At 40.3% G+C, this 17,991-nt stretch overlaps 2 protein-coding genes across 2 annotated transcripts in view; one reads left to right on the forward strand and one right to left on the reverse strand.

Annotated features, from left to right (window-relative positions):
- Window positions 1–1,843, reverse strand: part of scara5 (scavenger receptor class A, member 5 (putative)) — a 9,038-nt gene extending 7,195 nt beyond the window's left edge. The window contains exon 1 of the mRNA XM_010779798.1: window positions 1,780–1,843. Coding sequence (XP_010778100.1) covers window positions 1,780–1,843 — 64 coding nt within the window. The remainder of the gene's footprint in view (window positions 1–1,779) is intronic.
- Window positions 1,844–3,344: 1,501 nt separating this feature from the next.
- Window positions 3,345–11,822, forward strand: LOC104952891 (coiled-coil domain-containing protein 108-like). The gene is made up of 10 exons (XM_010779799.1): window positions 3,345–3,356; window positions 4,959–5,096; window positions 5,802–5,918; window positions 6,084–6,218; window positions 6,301–6,351; window positions 6,959–7,176; window positions 7,345–7,464; window positions 8,251–8,604; window positions 8,718–8,771; window positions 11,680–11,822. Exons 1-10 carry the CDS (start codon window positions 3,345–3,347, stop codon window positions 11,690–11,692), a joined length of 1,212 nt encoding a protein of 403 aa, XP_010778101.1. The 3' UTR covers window positions 11,693–11,822.
- The last annotated feature ends 6,169 nt before the right edge of the window (window positions 11,823–17,991 follow it).

A 17,991-nucleotide genomic window follows, 5' to 3' on the forward strand; every position in this document is an offset into this window, starting at 1 on the left:
GTGTGTGTCGTGTCATGCATGCGTGTGTGTGTGTGTGTGTGTGTGTGTGTGTGTGTGTGTGTGTGTGTGTGTGTGTGTGTGTGTGTGTGTGTGTGTGTGTGTGTGTGTGTGTGTGTGTGTGTGTGTGTGTGTGTGTGTGTGTGTGTGTGTGTGTGTGTGTGTGTGCGTGCGTGTACAATAATAAGAGCCCTGCTGCCAGTCAGCCACAAGGCAGCAGCTGCTCAGGCCCACAGATTAGAGGCTTGCGCTGCACTCGATGCCCGAGTGAGTGGTTAGATGGATGGATGAATGAACGGATGGATGGATGAATAGATGGTGGTGAGAGGTTGGGAACTGACCGTTCATAAATACCCTCTAAGTTACAGTTGCTACACCTGCCTAACTTAGCATTTTAGCACTACACCTATACTATTATAATGGTTTGAAAACGACCAATCAAAACTACATTTTTCAGGCTGAGAAGAGGAATGCCTTAAACAGGTTTTATGGGTTGTAGCTAGCTAGGTTTTGAAACAAGAACAAATATTTGCCATTTAGATGCAGCAAAGGATAGGAGCCAGACAGAGGTAAAAAAAAAACAGCGATGTAACATGCAACAGAGGTCCCTGGAACAAACCATGACATATTGTAGAAATGTGTCAATGTTTTAGCCTAAATATGTAGAACTGTCAACCCTAGCCCTAGTACACTGATGCTGAAGGAAATAAATAAGGAAGCAAATTTACACACTGGGAATGAAGCACACATTTCTGAGGCATTGAATTACATTTTAGATCAATAGATCCACTTGACCTAGAGAATGTTTGCCCAATTATACCTTTGTTGGGAATTATGAAAGTGAGGAGGCAGACAAAGGAAAAATAAAGGGGCGTAACAGGTCCCTGGAACAAAACATGGGACATTGTGGTTATGTGGCATGCACTGTTACTGTAATTTTGCTACGAGTGTGCCCCAACCACAATTTTTTCTAACGTAACCCAAGTAGCTTTAGTTACCTCAACTTAACCATATGGTAAGCGGTTACGAACACTTTCATAAGCTCTGTTTTCAATGGTAAGTTTGTTGTTAAAAATATACCGAAATTACCCATTTAGGTAAGAAAATATTTAGTTGAAATTGCAAACTGAATTGGTTCAATGCCTCAACATAAGATCAACATTCTCTTGAGTGAGTTTGTCAGTTCTCTAGCAAAGAAAGTGATTTGCAAACTTAATTGACTCAGCTCCTTTAGGTTTTCTTGCACTTTTTTTCCAAATGTGCCTGGGCAGACTTTTTACTATACTACTATTAGTATTTAAGGAATATATATATAAGAAACCCCCAAATGCCCTCTTTATCAGACAACACCCAGACAATTAACCGCATAGATTTGTCTTATTCTGTAAGCTGTACTTCAGCTTGACAAAAAGACCAATTTTTTTCCACAGAAAAAGTGTCATTTCCGTATTACTGTACAAAAACAAACAAACAACAACAAAAAAAATTAATTAAAATACACATTTCCTACATTACTGAAAGTATATAAATGTCTCAACAAAACTGTTATGCAGTAAAGAGTCTCATCTACGTAGGCTACTGATAAAATACTGTAACAGCAAACAAATGCACATAACCACAAAAAACTTACCTCACTTTACTGCAAACAACAAATAGAAATGTCTCTGCATCTAACAAAAAAAAATTAACGTTGTTACCAGGGTAGGAATTTCACAGCGGCCATGATGGCAATGGCCGTCGTTGCCCCTCGGTCTGGCCGTTATGCCCCACAAATAATTGTACGTCCTACAGCCACCATGAGGGGTGGTGTGGTGTACTGTGTTGGAACCCCTACTGCACACACCATTCCCCTCAGTCATAAGGAAGACTGACATCGCTCGACCGATAAAACGGAATGCGACTAAACGGCTTATGTTACAAGTTGTTGGGTCTGTAGACCTCCGATACGGAAAATAACCCCAATGCTGTATATTCTCATATGTGAGACATTGTTCGCAGTTTATTGTCGTAATGTATCTAGCTCACACATGACAGGTAAACGAACGTCCATGAACTACGCAAATGGTAACAAAAAACACATAAAATGAGACGCGGGGATCATACATCCCTTGTTTCTCTAGCTCGTGTCTTTCCCACGTAAATTCTCTAAGTGTGATGGTGTGGCGCGTCACAGTCGATCGTTATCGGAAGTATGATTGGTAGTCTTTTGTGTGTCTTCCTAGTCCCCCCGCGCTTGGAGTGACCGTGTAAGTGACTACTCGTGAGCCGGTCCCCGTTAAGGGTGGGTTTGTCTAAAGTACCGCTGTCCACAACATACCCGTGCTGTCAATGCGGAACAATAACAACCAAAAACACGTCGACCGTTTGGTTATATTGTAAGGTACTTTTGTGTGAGCGTCTCCGTCGGAGCTACCGCTACTGAACTGAAATCCCTCGACCAGGGTGGGCAAAGTCGACCTTGACTTAATAATCCAAAACATTACAACCACCTTTTAAAAATCAAAAATTTGTAGTTATTCCACTCGTATAGACCACACCAAATTGATGAGCACGACATGACACCTTTAAGAAATAATACCTTACTATTTTATTTAGGGGTCTGGCCAACTTCACGTGGTAGCGAACCAAGAAGTCTCTAAGAGTTTTTGTTATATTAGTATCATGCCGTGTTAACCTACGTGGACTGCAACTCTCACGAGTTTAGTCTGGTTGTAGGACTGAGTAGTAATTTATCCAACGAAATTCAACACATGACTACATGACATAGTACAGACGAGTTTGACCTATTTTGTGTTTTTGCTACTCTCTCGTAGGCTATTTTTTATTCACCCAGTTCTCAACACGGACTCCGTGGCTCATGTGCTGGGTTAACAAAATGATTACATTAGTTGTTATAGAAGGACCCTTCTTCGGTCGTGGAATGACATGTAATTTTCGAATAACTTTGTTGAATCAAGCCGACCCACTGGTCTAGTGGCCTCCGAACCCCCGTATGATTTATATTATTTAAGTGAAAGGACTATTGGTCCGAATCCTGAAGGCTGGTACTGAACATTCGTCCTGTTCCAGAAGAACCACAGTGTGAACAATATGAGTTTCCGGTGTACGGTCCCGTGATATTCGTGACTCCCTTCTGTAAACTAAGACCTCGAATATTTCTGTATTGACGTGAAAGACTATTCTTTTTGTGTGCTTACTGTACCTTTTGTTTAGTGAAAAAATTATAGTTCATTACGGCTTTGTAATATTACCTTTATATGGATATTCAGGATACGAGCGAAAATAAGCATATATTGGATAGTTGTACTTATGAGATTAGAAACTTATCTGTTGAGCACTAAGATTAGATGGATGAAGAGGTAAGGTAATTAGACTTTAGTTTAGTTCGGTTTAGTTTTGAGATAAGGGGTAAGTGTTATAGACAAAGTCTCGGTCTTGTGTGCTGTTGACATCGATCCAACTTGATACGATGTGTTGTCAATAAATGTATAGAGTCGCGCTGACACGTGTCACCTTCGATACGGGAGTTGTAAGGTGACATGCTTTGTCACTATCGAAACTGTTGACAGTCGACGATCAGCTAGCTACGTACACACAACACACGTCACACGACACACACACACACAGAGACACACACACACACCACACACGACACACACACACACAGCACACGACACACACACACAAACCACACACACAAGTGCTCTTCAGAGAAATTAGTTAAAAAACTTGAGCCTCGCGCATTTAAAACGCTAACTACGGCAAGAGTGCAATCGGTAGTAGTTAGTCGTTACTCCAGAGTCGGGACTGCGACGCTAGCCTTTTGGGTTTTGTAGTCGCGTAATCGACAAATTGTGAGTCTCGAGTGTCGAGGAGTATTATAGACAAGTCTTTTTGACCTGTGGTGTTTGAATATGTACTGTGTTTGGTGTCAGACAGACCTACATCAGACCGCCTATGTGTAGCTGTACGTAAAATATTAAGTACAGAAATCCTGCAACAGAGCTGCACACACTTCGACATCCTGCGTCGTCGATGTCCAATCAAATCGGACTAGCTTAGGCCAGTAGTGTAAGTCTTTTGTACGTAAAATTTTCCAAAAAGCTGAGGGCAAAAACAGACGTGTGAACAGTTTCGCAACAAATAAAGTACCAAAAAATGGTTGGCCATAGGTCATACTAACACAATGAAGCCGTAGTAAGAACTTTGCACCATAATTTTAATTAGTGTCATTTTATACAATTAAAACTCACTTGTCATCATTGCGTCGACCGTCTGCGCGCGACTTTGACGTCGCTAATCTGCGTTACACCTCTTATAAACGTAGCGGCAGGCAACACTTGCGTCGTATTACGCTTAAATCTCTGTTCTGGTGACGAGACGACTGCGAAAATTTCGTTGAAGCTCTAGAAAATTGTCGGCACTCCNATACTGTCGTGATGAAACGACATATCATGGATTATCAAGGATTATTTCTTAAACAGTATGGAGCTCAAAGGCTTTCTCTCTTGCCGGTTATACCACAAGGTGAGTTCCTTTTTATATCCTGCTTCTTCACACACATGCTCTCCAGTACAGGTTAGCTCTGAGTGTTCGCGATGCTAATGTAAACACCGACCATATTACGTCCCAAACAGTCGGGCATTGTTTCTGATAGCAACTTTCTGATAGTGCCGTGGGTCCACATTTCTGATATTACGTCATATCGATCTGGATCAGCTCCGTTGTAGCCCCGTTTTTAGAGATTTGGATACGGAGGAAAAGAGAGAGGGTTTTATTTTCTGACGCTGGGTGAGTTCCCCGACACACCGGGGACACATATTTGTGTATAAAAGACATCAAAAAGTGCATTTTGCATGATAGGTCCCCTTTAAATCATAATTCAACTTGCATTTTGTTCAGTCTACAGTGTACTCCCTATTTTAAGCTGTATGCATTCCTCTCTATGTGTCTGTGCGTAGGTGGTCTTCCTGTCAGACGACAGTGTCTCTCTCGGTGACATCCCTGTGTGCTCACAATCCTCAAGAATCCTCTTCCTGACCAATGTGTCCCACACAGACACTGTCCACTATACATGGGAGCTGCAGAGCAATAAGCAGGTACTGGAAGATGTACATGTACAATGTGAATTATAGTATATATACAGTATATTATTCTTTAAAACTGTTTAACTCCTCCCTCAGAGCTACAGGCAGTCAACATAGACTCTAGTTATTTCACCATTAGCAGTTAAACCCTCTTTAGAATAATTCATTAATCATTAACATCTTTATTAGAACTGATACTCCACTGCATATGTTGTAGTATACACATTATTATATATTAACTGTATATTGTGCAAGGTGCACATTTATCGTATGTTAATATAAATATTTCTTTCTATTTTATTCTATTTACAAAAAAAATTAAATGAAGACGTTTTACCTACGTATACATATTTTTGTCTTTTTTTTTAATTGTTAAAACTAATTTCCCATCTGTCGGAATGAAGTATTCTGAGAATATAATAATATATCTTATCTTTGTATTTACATCTGAACATTTTGAGCATGAAACATGCATGTCCTCCCTTCTTTTTGTCAGACTTTCTTTCAAAATCAACGAAAATTAAGATATTGCATGTCTTTGATTCTCCCAATTTCTTAAAATATTTGTATCTTTGGCTTTTTAAAAACAAAAAGAGTGATGAAACAATGATTTGTCATTTGCATGACCCATACCACCTTAATCTAGAATTTTCCGGTATGAGAGTTGTGATATTGTTTACGTTTGAAAATGTGTCTGTGTTTTTTCTTTTGTGCCAGGCAGTGCAGATCCATCCAGAGCGAGGGACTCTGTGTCCAGGGGAGAGTGCGCCTTGTGTCCTCACCTTCACCTCCACTGACTACCCTGCTGTTTATCAGCTGGATATCATCTGTCAGGTACCACAGCAGTGCTAGTGTAGATTTAAAAAGCATCAAGTGTGTGTTTTAAAAAAAAAACAAATCCATTTTCCAATTTCATTTCAATCCTGGTTTGGCAGAGTATTTTTAGAAGTTACTTTTTTCTAAATTAGGAATGATATGCATTTTTCTTCTTTTCTCCAGGTTTTTCAGGAAGCCGTTCTGACTCGGTATTACGATGCTTTACAGCATTTGGAGGAAGAGAAAAAGAGACAGCGGGATGAATTCACTATCACGGATAAGATTATTAAAGGCAGTTATGGAGTTCTGATAGATAAGGTGCTTCCTCACATCCAAAGGCATATTGTTGACAGACATGCTAAAGGCTTCTGCCACACATTCATCCTTTGTCTTGTTACAGGAACCTGTAGCAGCTCCAGTAAGAAAGGGGCCGCCACTCAGGAAATACAAGGTGCTCCTTGTTTGTTGTAAATCATTTTTTTTGTAAATATTTAATTTATTTATACTTAATTGTATTCTATTTTAAGTAATTAAAATAATATAATATTCATTTTTTAATAGGGACAGTGTCCATTGAGAAACATTGGTGTTCACGTGCCAAAGTTAGTCTATTATTATAATATTTGAAAAATATATATGTCATTTAAAACATGGAACATAAAGCCTCACAGCACAGTAAATGTCAAATAAAATAAATATATATATAAAAAAAGTGTATATAATACACATATATATATTTATACAGTATATATATATATATATATATATATGTGTATTAAACATAAGAAACAAATGAATTCTGAGAAGTGAAATTAAGAATATAAAAAAAAAATTACAAACTGTAGAATACAGATATTTTTATAAACATAAGAAGCTAAAGTAAAATGTCCAATAAAAGAAGATATAATAAAATATTTATATAAACACTATATGTCCAAATGTCCACATTGTACTCCAATATTTCTGGGATTCAGTTGCTCTTTTTGCAGCTTTACTAAAGAACTTAATTTTAAAATGTATCAAATTAATTCATAAAGCCTTCCCTTTGATCCCTCCAGACTCTTCCTCCTATCTGTGCCAGTGCTGCTTGTGAAACAGTGGGGGGGATATGTACCAAGATAACAAGAGCTGAGAAGCGAGCGCAGCGAGAAAAGGGAAACGTTTGGAGGTGCCCTGAACCCCCCCTGCCGGCTCTGCTGCATCTGGGGGTGACTGCACGCTCACACGGGCTTCTGGAGTACCGTGCACACTTTCCTGACCAGTCCAGTGACTTCAGGTAACGCATTCAGACTGAGACAGACTGGACTTTAATACATATTTTATAAGGAAATTGTTGTTATACATATGTTGATATCATAACGTACTTTTCCATGTTAGTAATCACTTAAGAAGAAGTTAAAAAACTGAAGTTAAGTCACTTTGATATCTGTGTTGTTTTCCCAAGATGCCTCCAGTCAGTGAATCCCCGGCAACCTGAGAGCACTTCCCTCCATGCTGGGCGGGGTTCACAGAGAAAAGGCCCCGATAGAGACGTCACCATGCGCATACTCGTCTCTCTGCTCAGGTAACGTGCACACAGACACCCAGATATATGCAGTGAAGACAACATATATATATATATATACACAATGACCTCTGCACTGCAGTGAGGACATTTTTGATATCAAGCAGAATCAGAATACTTTATTTATCCCAGATGACGTCGGGTTCTGTGACAATTGCTAAAGATAAAGAAATGAAAATACAAATATACAGTCAAGTGAGAGCCAGTAAGGACTTGGACGATATAAAAACGTTATTTTAAAACAATTTTCTTTTCTTTTCAATGCAAGTTCATTGTTGAAGAATTTTAAAATGAGAATTTGGGATTAATAAATTATATTTTATCGTATATATTTTTGAGTATCTTTAAAAATGACTCTTTTTTTTACATGGGGGGTACATGATTTTTTAACAAAAAAGCATCTATCTGTGACGCAATACAGTTATTTGTTTTTTTAACTTAATCTAATCAACTAATTCCAGTATGGTTTAGTTTTATTTGAACAGTTTTGTGTGTATGTTGGTAGAGTTCATATTGTAAGCCGAAGTTAGTTAGCAAAGATAATACTGACATGAAATGTTCATATCAAACCCTTGCCTCTGTGTATTTGTGTTGATTAGGGATGTGCTACTTATACAAATGACTTATTGCGACAATTGCCCTTTCAATATGAAAACAAATTTTAACACATATTTTACCAACTATTGTGCTTTCTGTAATTTGAATATTAAGTCCTTATTCCAATTGTATACAAAGTCCATAACTGGTGCATCCATAGAGCTTAGGTCTCCCCCTTTTCTTCTCCAGGGGAATACTTGATGACCCAGCCTTCTCGCAGTCTCTGATAAGTATGGAATCGAAGCCCATCACCTACCAGCCTCGAAAACCTGGTCCCTCCTTATCTCCGTCCTCCCTCCCTTCCTCCTCCTCTTCTTACCCTGCACCCCAAGCACAACTTCTGTCCAGTGGGGCCCAGGGAGAGGAAGATCAGCTCTGCCCAGTGGATGGTGAGGGGACACCACACCCTGAACATGTGCCTGCTGATGTGAGTGAAGAGGTTCTGCTGAACACGCTCCAGAACTTGATAATAGAAGCTGTCGGAGGAGAGCTCGACCTCACAGCGCACCCCCGCACGGTTATGTTGCCCCCAGTTTCCACCAGGTGAAGACACAGTGTTAACACACTAACACCAGCTTTGGCTGAGTTATCACCCTCCTCTTTCTGTTGCATTATTCAGATATAACCAAATGTCTAACATGTGTGTGTTCCATCAGAACCAGGAGGATGCCCAATGCCGTGGCCGAGGAGGAGAAAGAAGATTTCATAAAGTGAGCAGCAGTTAATAAATTATGTTTATAAAGATGTTTGGGCATTATTAAAGGAGATTCAAATCTCCTACCCTTGTCTTCAATCACAAATGGCAAGTTAATGAGAAACATCAAAACTTCATACTGTAGCGATTAAGTAGGATGCATTTGTGTGACATTTTGCAACTTTTTTTAAATGACATCTGCATGTAGCTTTACATTGATTTTAAAACTTGAAGAAGATAAATAAGAAAGTATACTACTGTTTTAAGCTTAGGGCATAAGAAAATATAAACAAAAGGAAAACAGTATATTTACAGTATATTTGTCTTTGTCTCACATCATTAATTGTAACACACAACCAATACCAGAACATTTGGACAGAACATTTTACTTTTTGCTTATAAAGTTTATTCCCTTTACTTTTCTAACCTCAGGCCTTGATTCCTGCAGTGTTGCTATTTTTGTCTGTCCATGTGATCCAATTAATAGCAGTCAATAACAATACAGGCAGGTGTGCAGTATGGGAATACCTTCATAACTGTTATTGACTGTTAATAGTATAGGACGTTGAAAAAAATCACAATATAGTATTTCAGACATTTGAAAAAAAGTCATAGTATACTGTTTCAATGATATCATATTTATATGAATTATGTCATATCATCAGCATTTTTGTGTATGACAAAGTCATTGTATAGTGTTTTGAAACAACCACAAAAACATACATATTGCAGTACGTCGTATTAAAAATACTATACTTTTTCATGAAATATTCATTATACCTTACTTTGCCTTTCAATATTAATCAGCATACTTTGAATTATCCGAATTTTCGACAACTATATAACCTTTTTAAAAAAATATATATACAGTATAAAGAGCCACCATAAAAATGTCAGTATGGTATATCATAAAATGCCAAAGTGAATGAGTATTTGTCATTCTGCAACACAATGTTGCACAGCAAAATGCAGTTGTGGTCTTTTTATTAAGTTATTAAAACAATTATAAACACCAGAAACTAAAACTGTTGGTAATTCTTTATGAAGATATTATATCTGACAGCTTGCCTTTAAAAATTCAACATTGGTTGGTTTTTAAAAAGGTCCACAAGATGGGGCTATATGTAAACAAAACAAACTAACCTACTTCAGCTGAGTTTAAGTGCCCAACACACACACACACGCACGCGCGCGCACACACACCCACCCACCCACCCACGCTCTCTCTCTACCTCTCTGCTCATCGTCAACCCCTGTCTTTGATGTCCTGCTGTCAAGTCCTACCAAGCCCTCTTTGTTCTTCCAAAATAAGCCCTTCTCCCCTCCTCTTACCCTCTCATCTGCTCCTCTGTCTTGAGGACCTTGGCACACTTAGTCTTCCAGATAAAGAAGAAATAAAAGAAGGTAAAGAAGAATCGGTTATTTCTACTTCCAAAAATACAGTAAAGCTGAAAAGTACTACAAGAACTGACCTTTTGTTGTCTTTATAGAAGGCTTTATGACATCCACAGTAATCAAGGCCATTACTACAGTGGCCGACAGGTGGGACCGCGCTACAACGGCCCAAAACACTAATGTTAGGAGAAACGCGCTGCAGCTTCAGAAACGATGCACATATAAAAACGAAAATGTGCCAAAACACATGCAACACATTTTGAAAGCATTCACCAACTTGACGTCTGCCACCGTACATAACTTAGTCATCGTAAACATGAGGAATATTTGAATTTCACTAACTTCTGGTAGGGTTTCCCATTTTTGTAATTTGGTTCTGTATTGTAAATTGTGTATACCAGTCCTGCAGAGCTATAACAATGCATACGATTCATTAAGTGCTGTCTTTGTGCGCTATGTAAATTATACCCCAAACAAAACAAACCTTTTTTTCTGCCCACACCCTAATTTCCCTCCGGCCGAATACAGTATCGATGTAAAGGTTCACACGCAGGTTCAAATCCAATGTGTTTCACAGTTGGGAAGGACTGGAGTGCTGTTTACACAGTCTGGAGATTCCTGCTCCATGGGACCAGAGTGTTGAGGCTTTGATGCTCAATAGGAGCTACTGAAAGAGAGCATGAAGAGCACGGAGAGAGCGAGAGTCGGGTTGGAAAGAGACAGAAGTGATGATGACCTTCTTGGAGTAACCTCGGATTGCTCTTCTTGGAAGCTTCAGAAAATATGGGTAACAGATGTTTTATGTTTTTGTCAGTGGGCTTATCATGCCCACAAGGCAGAGGCACTGTGATCTGTACTGGTTTCTCTGAATGTGTGAGCAAATTCAAATCAAATTGTCAACTCTTCATTATATTGATTTAAGTAAATCTCACTCACTAGGGTTTTCAAGGGGGCTCACCACACAATGTAACATGTTTCTAAAGTTGTAAATGCGAGTCCCAACTCACAAACCAGAAAACCATCAGTTCCTCCACTGTCAATTCAAAAAGAAAATACTGGGTAGTCATATCCAGTTGAACTGCAACAAAGCTGTTCCAATGCAAATAGAAACCTTTCAGACCCCCTCATAGCCTCTGGCTGTTGTATTTTCTCTGAGACAGAGATCAGTGAGAGCTCCACAGCTCCGCGGCTGCTGGCCAGCTGGCTGATACATTTCTATCAACTGGTGGCTATCTAACTTCCCCTCCCTCCCCACCCTGTTTTTCCCCTCAATCCCACCCTAACATCAACACAAAAACAGACTCTGTAATGCAGTGGAAGTAAAAATAATAAAGGGTAATCACTCAAGTAAAATACATACACGGTGCTTTAGTAAATATATTTTTTACCCTAAAATGCCAGTCATAATTAGTAAAAAAGGGTTTTTCTGTCTGAGTCAGATATTATACGTGCCTTACTCAACAGCAGAGGGCAGCATTGCATCCCTCTTCCGCCGACAGTGTGTCTTTCTTTTTCTCCCTCTCCCAAAGCTGGAACACATGACATCAACCCCTACATTCTCCCATGTGAATTACCAGAGTCCTCACCCAGGGGTAAGGAGTCATCCAAGGAAAACAAACCGAAGCAACCAAAAAGGCTTTATTACTGGAAAGTGGGTTTGTCACACCCACAGGGATCAACCATCTCCTCAACAGGTGCTGCAAACATGTGGAGGACACTTTTTTATTTTAATGTAGCTTCATGTTTTTCTAGTAGGCTGAAAAACACCACAAATATAAACATGGGAAGGAATAGTGAATACTTTAATAGGAAAAATCCTTTTCAAGACACCAAATATCTGCCAGCTCCTGATATACAGCCCCACTGATAAGCCCATAACACCAGCAATAGCGCTAGCATTATAAGTTGCTCATAATATCAAAGACATCCCAAATATGTTCACAAATAAAATCTGAAACAAGCTACGTTCAATAAACTACAGCAGGAAATCATTTCCTCCAATCACGTTGGGTTTGTTATTTCAGTCATATTTCACACAGTAGGCAGCAACACCGCCTAGCTTAGCAGTCAGATGACACAGCTACTGCCTAATGTGGATCTTGTTATTGCAAGGGCACCCAGAGGAGCGTTTAGCCCCCGCAGTGGGCCTCCCTTGCTGGGCTGCTATCGTCCCACATCATCCCTGGTCTCCTTGATGTGGTTTGAGAGGACATGACGGGGCCGAGCAGGGCCCAAAGTGATCAGTCGCGCAGTAACATCTGAAACCCATTTCCCCACAATTAAAGAGAGGGAGAAACTATCAGGACCAAACATCGCCTGTTTCCACGGCATCGAGTCAAACATTTGCATGTGTGTGTGTGTGAGCTGTACCTCCCCGCCACAATCACTCACAGACACACTCACACATGTCTTTCCCACCCTAAACAGTGACAGAGCAATTCCAAATGTGTAAACTTACAAAGGAAAACACTTGCCAACCAAAAAGAATATTTTAAGCTGACAAGTAAACAGATAAACAAGCAAAACGGTGATTCTAGCAGACTAGTTTTTTTTCTTTTCACCTGCTAGTGTCATATACAAAGTGTTTGCTTATTTCCAAACTTGGAATAAGCCAGTTAAAAGGTGCCTGTCTGTGATTCTCCACTGTGTGTGTGTGTGTGTGTGTGTGTGTGTGTGTGTGTGTGTGTGTGTGTGTGTGTGTGTGTGTGTGTGTGTGTGTGTGTGTGTGTGTGTGTGTGTGTGTGTACATTAGCACGGTATGCGTGTTGAGTTGCTCCGTCTAGATTCTCATCGGACATCAAACACAATAAAGCAGCGAGTGGAATGGAGCTGATCGCTATCTCCAAATGTAATCAAACCAATTCAACCCACTAAAACCCAGGCACATACTCTCCCCTCGCACATACACACACATGTACACACATCCTCTCCTCCTCCAAACCCTGAGTAAAGGCCACACTCTTCCACTCCGTTCGCAGTGCCTCCTCCCTGCTTCAGATCATCGTTCATGATTTGCTCGCCATGTCCTTGGCTCAGTATGTACGGTACAGTCACAGAGTGCTGCTCTTTACTGTGGTATCAGTGGTCGGCCATTTTACAAACATCCTCCAAGATAACCTGTCAATGAAGTTCCTATCCGGTCGAGCCAAGAGCTGCAGCTTCCCATGACCCTCAGCTTTCATGGGAAGGGTTGACCTACAGTGAACCTAAAGATGACCTTCTGGAACATCAAGGTTTTTTTGATCAGCTTGTCTGTTATGAATGAGGCATGAATATGATAATATCCGACCATGTCAAAGACTTATCAGGCTCTTGAGGCTTAGGTTGCCCTGTTCTCTGATCGTCTTTGGCTCAATAAGGACGATGTTCATCTCCATTTGTGGGTAAGAGGGATGGAAAAGAGAAAAGCAATGACATATGGAGAAAGAGGTTGTGTGTGAGAGACAGAGATGAGCTGTGGGATAAGTTTAACTACTTGATCAGTGAAATGTGGAAGATACCCAACACCAAGAATGGACCAAACTGTCACTTTCTGGGGAGCTAAAAGTTGCCAAAGATCATTTTTGATCCAGGAACATTGGACCACTGATGATCTAGGTTTTGGATTTATTTGTCAGCTCTCTGATCATGTTTGAATTAGAAAATACGACTGACTTGATCGTGTGCCTCAAGAGTATTTGTGCGTCAGTGCAAGCATGTTCTTGGACAAGTAGACTTAGACGGATCAGTCTGTTGAGGCAGAAACAGAAATCCAACCAGGTTAAGAGGACAGAAAGATAGAGAAGAAAGTGAAGACAGAGACATAGATAAAGCCTAAAGGAAACAGAAATAAACCAGAGATGAAGAAGCAGAGACAAGTGAGGGAGAACTGAAATAATACCTTGAGATTGAGAAACAAGGCACGGACCGAGAGACAGCGCCAAATCATCAGTCTTTGATTCCTTGCTAAGACAAGCATGATCTTAGTATCCAAGAGTGAGCGGTACTTTCACTAGCCCTCTCTGAAAACACTATCACAGGGAGAGACATTCCTTAACCTTTCACCTTTTGTAACTTGGCAACAACAGGCCATAATCTAACATTCACCAATTTGTGGCCGGGGGAAAGTCAAAACTCTGAAAACAGGGAATCCAAACTAATCTGCTCTGGGTTTGTGTTATACTGTACAATGTATACACTATACAGGTGTGACATTTTGGAAAATATATAATATTTACCATAAGCAGTAACACTACTCCCAAACATGAATGCACTTCATGGGTTTTGGGAATTTCAAACAAACAAAAATGATTCAAAAACATGTATTTAGTTGCTTACTGAACAAGACCGTTTTTGGGGGAAATTGCTTCGTTGTCTAGGTAAAAAGATTGATCTCAATCCAATGTTTATACTGTAGTTGCCAAACTTTTTATTTAAAGGGGACCTATTATGCAAAATGCCCTTTTTTATGTCTTTTATACATAAATATGTGTCCCCGGTGTGTCAGGGAACTCACAAAGTGTCAGAAAACAAAACCCTCTCTCTTTTCCTCCGTACCCACATCTCAAAAAAAAAGAAAAAAAGGGGGGGGCTAACCAAGCCCCCAGTAAGTGCGCCGGACTCTGATGAAAATATTCGTTGCGTCTAAACGGCGGTACTACAACTTCCGTATCAGTCCGTGACGTCACTGGGCCCAGAAAGACTTTTCCCCATTGACTAACATTGGGAAAGAGACGTCTGTAAATCAGCGGATACTTTTTGTAAAACTAAATAAACTACCCAGGATGAACTATTTTATAGCCCTCATTAGAATCATTCGGTCCTTAAAGTTGTAAAATGCACTAAAAGCTGAACACGAGTGAATCACAAACAAAGGACAAAAAACAAATGGATATGGTGGTCACTACAACGGTCTAAAACTTGCTTCCGGATGAAAAACCGGAAGAAAAGTTTGTGAAGGAGCAGCGGCATCCAGACAAAGGAACAATGGAGACTGCTCGAACCAGCAAATGCCACAGGGGTAAATAGTCTCAAAAGTTTACAAATAGTGGAAAAAAACTGGATGGATTTGAACTATTCCGTTAAGGAATCTTAATTAAGGAGCACTATTGGAGCGACTTTGATGGACATTGAAAACGGATTTATTTAATTTGGATGCCCGCTGTGTAATATAATTAATGAACGCCGCAAGCAGACATACTACAGCATTGAACTATTTGAAAATAACTTTCTAAAGTGTGCCTATTCATAAATGCTGATATAAAAGTGAAAGATAACCAGCAAAATGAATGAAAAGGAACTGATTGGAGCAGCTGTGGCCAATCTGAGTCAAACTGAAACCCAAATGGAGGGGGATGATGTTTCAAGCCTGCGTTTATCCAGACAAGCCAGATTGGGACATCTTACGCGCAAAAGCAACATTATTAAGGAGCTAACGGAGGACCGCATGAATGCAGAGGAAGTGCAGGAGAATATGGTCAAATATAATGCTTTGACGGAAAGTTTTAAAGACTCACACTTGTCATATCACATACGTTTAAACGAGGAAGAAGAAAAACGTGAAAGTGACGCTTGGTTTCAATCAAAATTGAATAGCATTGACGAGTTTATTATTTTTGTGACAAGATGGATGCAGGGACGTCGGAACTATTTTCTGGGGGGGGGTGCGGGATTTTTGCTGGGAGGGTCGGGGGGGAAACTCACACTATCAATGATTAACGAACTCGACACGTAGGCCTAATAGCCTAGGCCTATACATAACAGATATAGGCTACATAAACACACGCAGCATCTTAATTGTTACGAAAATGTATGAAACAAAAGGAATTAATGAATTAATCAAGCCTTTATTAAGGAACATACTGTAGCCTAATAGGCGATAACATAGGCCTACAGCATTCAGAAAATCAACAGAATAATACAGCCTGCCTATGTTATCGCCTATTAGGCTACAGTATGTTCCTTAATAAAGGCTTGATTAATTCATTAANATAGCCTCAGGGGAGGGATCTAGTGTGTCCATAGCCTCAGGGGAGGGATCTAGTGTGTCCATAGCCTCAGGGGAGTGATATATTAGGTCCATAGTCTCTGGGAGGGATCTGGTGTGTCCGTAGCCTCAGGGGAGGGATATATTAGGTCCATAGCCTCTGGGAGGGATCTGGTGTGTCCATGGCCTCAGGGAAGGGATATATTAGGTCCATAGCCTCGGGGAGGGATCTGGTGTGTCCATAGCCTCAGGGGAGGGATCTATTATGTCCGTTCTAGAAACTCAAGGACTTGAAGGAAGCCAAGACTGTCTATCCCGGGTACTGTGCGCCTTAGGAGAAAAGGAAGGGAATGTAACGACGAGACGCCGTTACTGCTATTTATTAAATGGCATTAATTGCATAAGTGTTCACCCCTCATCTTGTCTGTTGTTTCCGGTCGTCTCTGTGTTCCCTCCTGCTGATTATCCGATTGTGTTCACCTGGTGCCCTGTGTTTGCTCCTCCCCCCTCACCTGTCTCTAATTGCTCCCCCTCACCTGTGTCTTGTTAGTGTGTGTATTTAGGTGCTGTTTCTTGGAACCTGGTAGGGTGTGTGAGATCCTGGTGGCTGCAGGCTGGGCTCACGTGAACAGCAGCAGCAGGATTGAGGCTGTGTGTAATATGTTCATGTTTTAATAAATGCCCCCCCCCGGGTTATAATTTTGGACGTTCTGCCTCTGCCTCCTTGCTTGGTCGGGTCGCTCAACGGTAAGTCTCACAATTGCTAAAACAGTTTAGAGGTAAACAGATATCAATACTCCAACAGGGACCAAGCCATCATGAATACCCACCATTGTGCAGAAATGGCGATCCCCGCAGTCCTTTGAAATCAGCTTTACAACCTATAGCATAGAGCAAATACTAGGCTAGTGGTTTACAATCGTTGTCACATAGAAATATGCAGTGCAAAGCAAATAATTGCTGTCGGTGCCTCATTCCAGATGTTTTGTATCTGGATGTTCATCCTCCAGGAAATTCAGCTTCTGCTCTTGTCTCTCTCCCCCACTGTGGCCATGATTCTTTTCTCCTTCTCTCCTTGAATTTAGCTTCTTGTGTGTTTGTGCTGTTTGACCTCTTTCAGGTCTCCCCGCTATAGAGACTTTTTCCGGCCCCTGGAAGTAGCTCAATGTTCTTTCAGAATATGTGTATACCACATATCTTTATTTTGTCATCCTGATGTTTCATTTTCAACTATTGCATGTTGAATTTTTTCCTTATCCAAGAAAAAGGTCTAAACAGAGAGGAGTCGGAAGAAGAGACTTCTTGCTCATCTTCATGGGCCAAACCATGTTTGTAGCTTACTTTAAAGAAAACTTGTTTATTAACAATTGATTTAAATATTTTAAACTTTATGCCACATTTTTTTTTGCACTAGTTTGTAGTCCTGTGACACCTGGAATCCCACAACGCTTTGCCAAGCGATTTCGTTGGGCTCATCGAAATAAGACTACTGAAAACTAAAAAGTGGCTTAAGAAGGTGGGGGATAAAAGGTCCACTAACCCCAACCCTATTTATATCAAATCTATAATGCCTCAAATATGTGTGAGTCCAACACCCAGCCAGTACATTAGCTTTTTTATTCTTACACTCAGTATCAGTGTACTAGGGTTAGGGTTGACTGTTCAGCTCTACATGTTTAGGGTAAATGACAATGAAATCATTTGTGTACAAGCAAGATCACTATTTAATTAAAAGAACACTTGCTTACTGAATAATGAACAACGTTGATGTAAATCCTTCAGTCCATCTCTTCCCTCCACAGCCCTGCCCAGCTAGCAGGCTGCACATCTGCTGGTGAAGTCAGCCATCTCTTCCCATCGCAGTATCATGAGGATC

This window comes from Notothenia coriiceps, unplaced genomic scaffold (genome assembly GCF_000735185.1).
Source record: "Notothenia coriiceps isolate Sejong01 unplaced genomic scaffold, NC01 NC01_scaffold00020735, whole genome shotgun sequence".
NCBI classification, from domain to species: Eukaryota; Metazoa; Chordata; class Actinopteri; order Perciformes; family Nototheniidae; genus Notothenia; species Notothenia coriiceps.

Bases quoted from the DNA above. Each gene is read 5' to 3' on its own strand.
- LOC104952891 (XM_010779799.1), top strand. The intron at 6,219-6,300 runs GTGCTTCCTCAC...GTCTTGTTACAG, and splicing joins ATGGAGTTCTGATAGATAAG to GAACCTGTAGCAGCTCCAGT. The intron at 6,352-6,958 runs GTGCTCCTTGTT...TGATCCCTCCAG, and splicing joins CGCCACTCAGGAAATACAAG to ACTCTTCCTCCTATCTGTGC.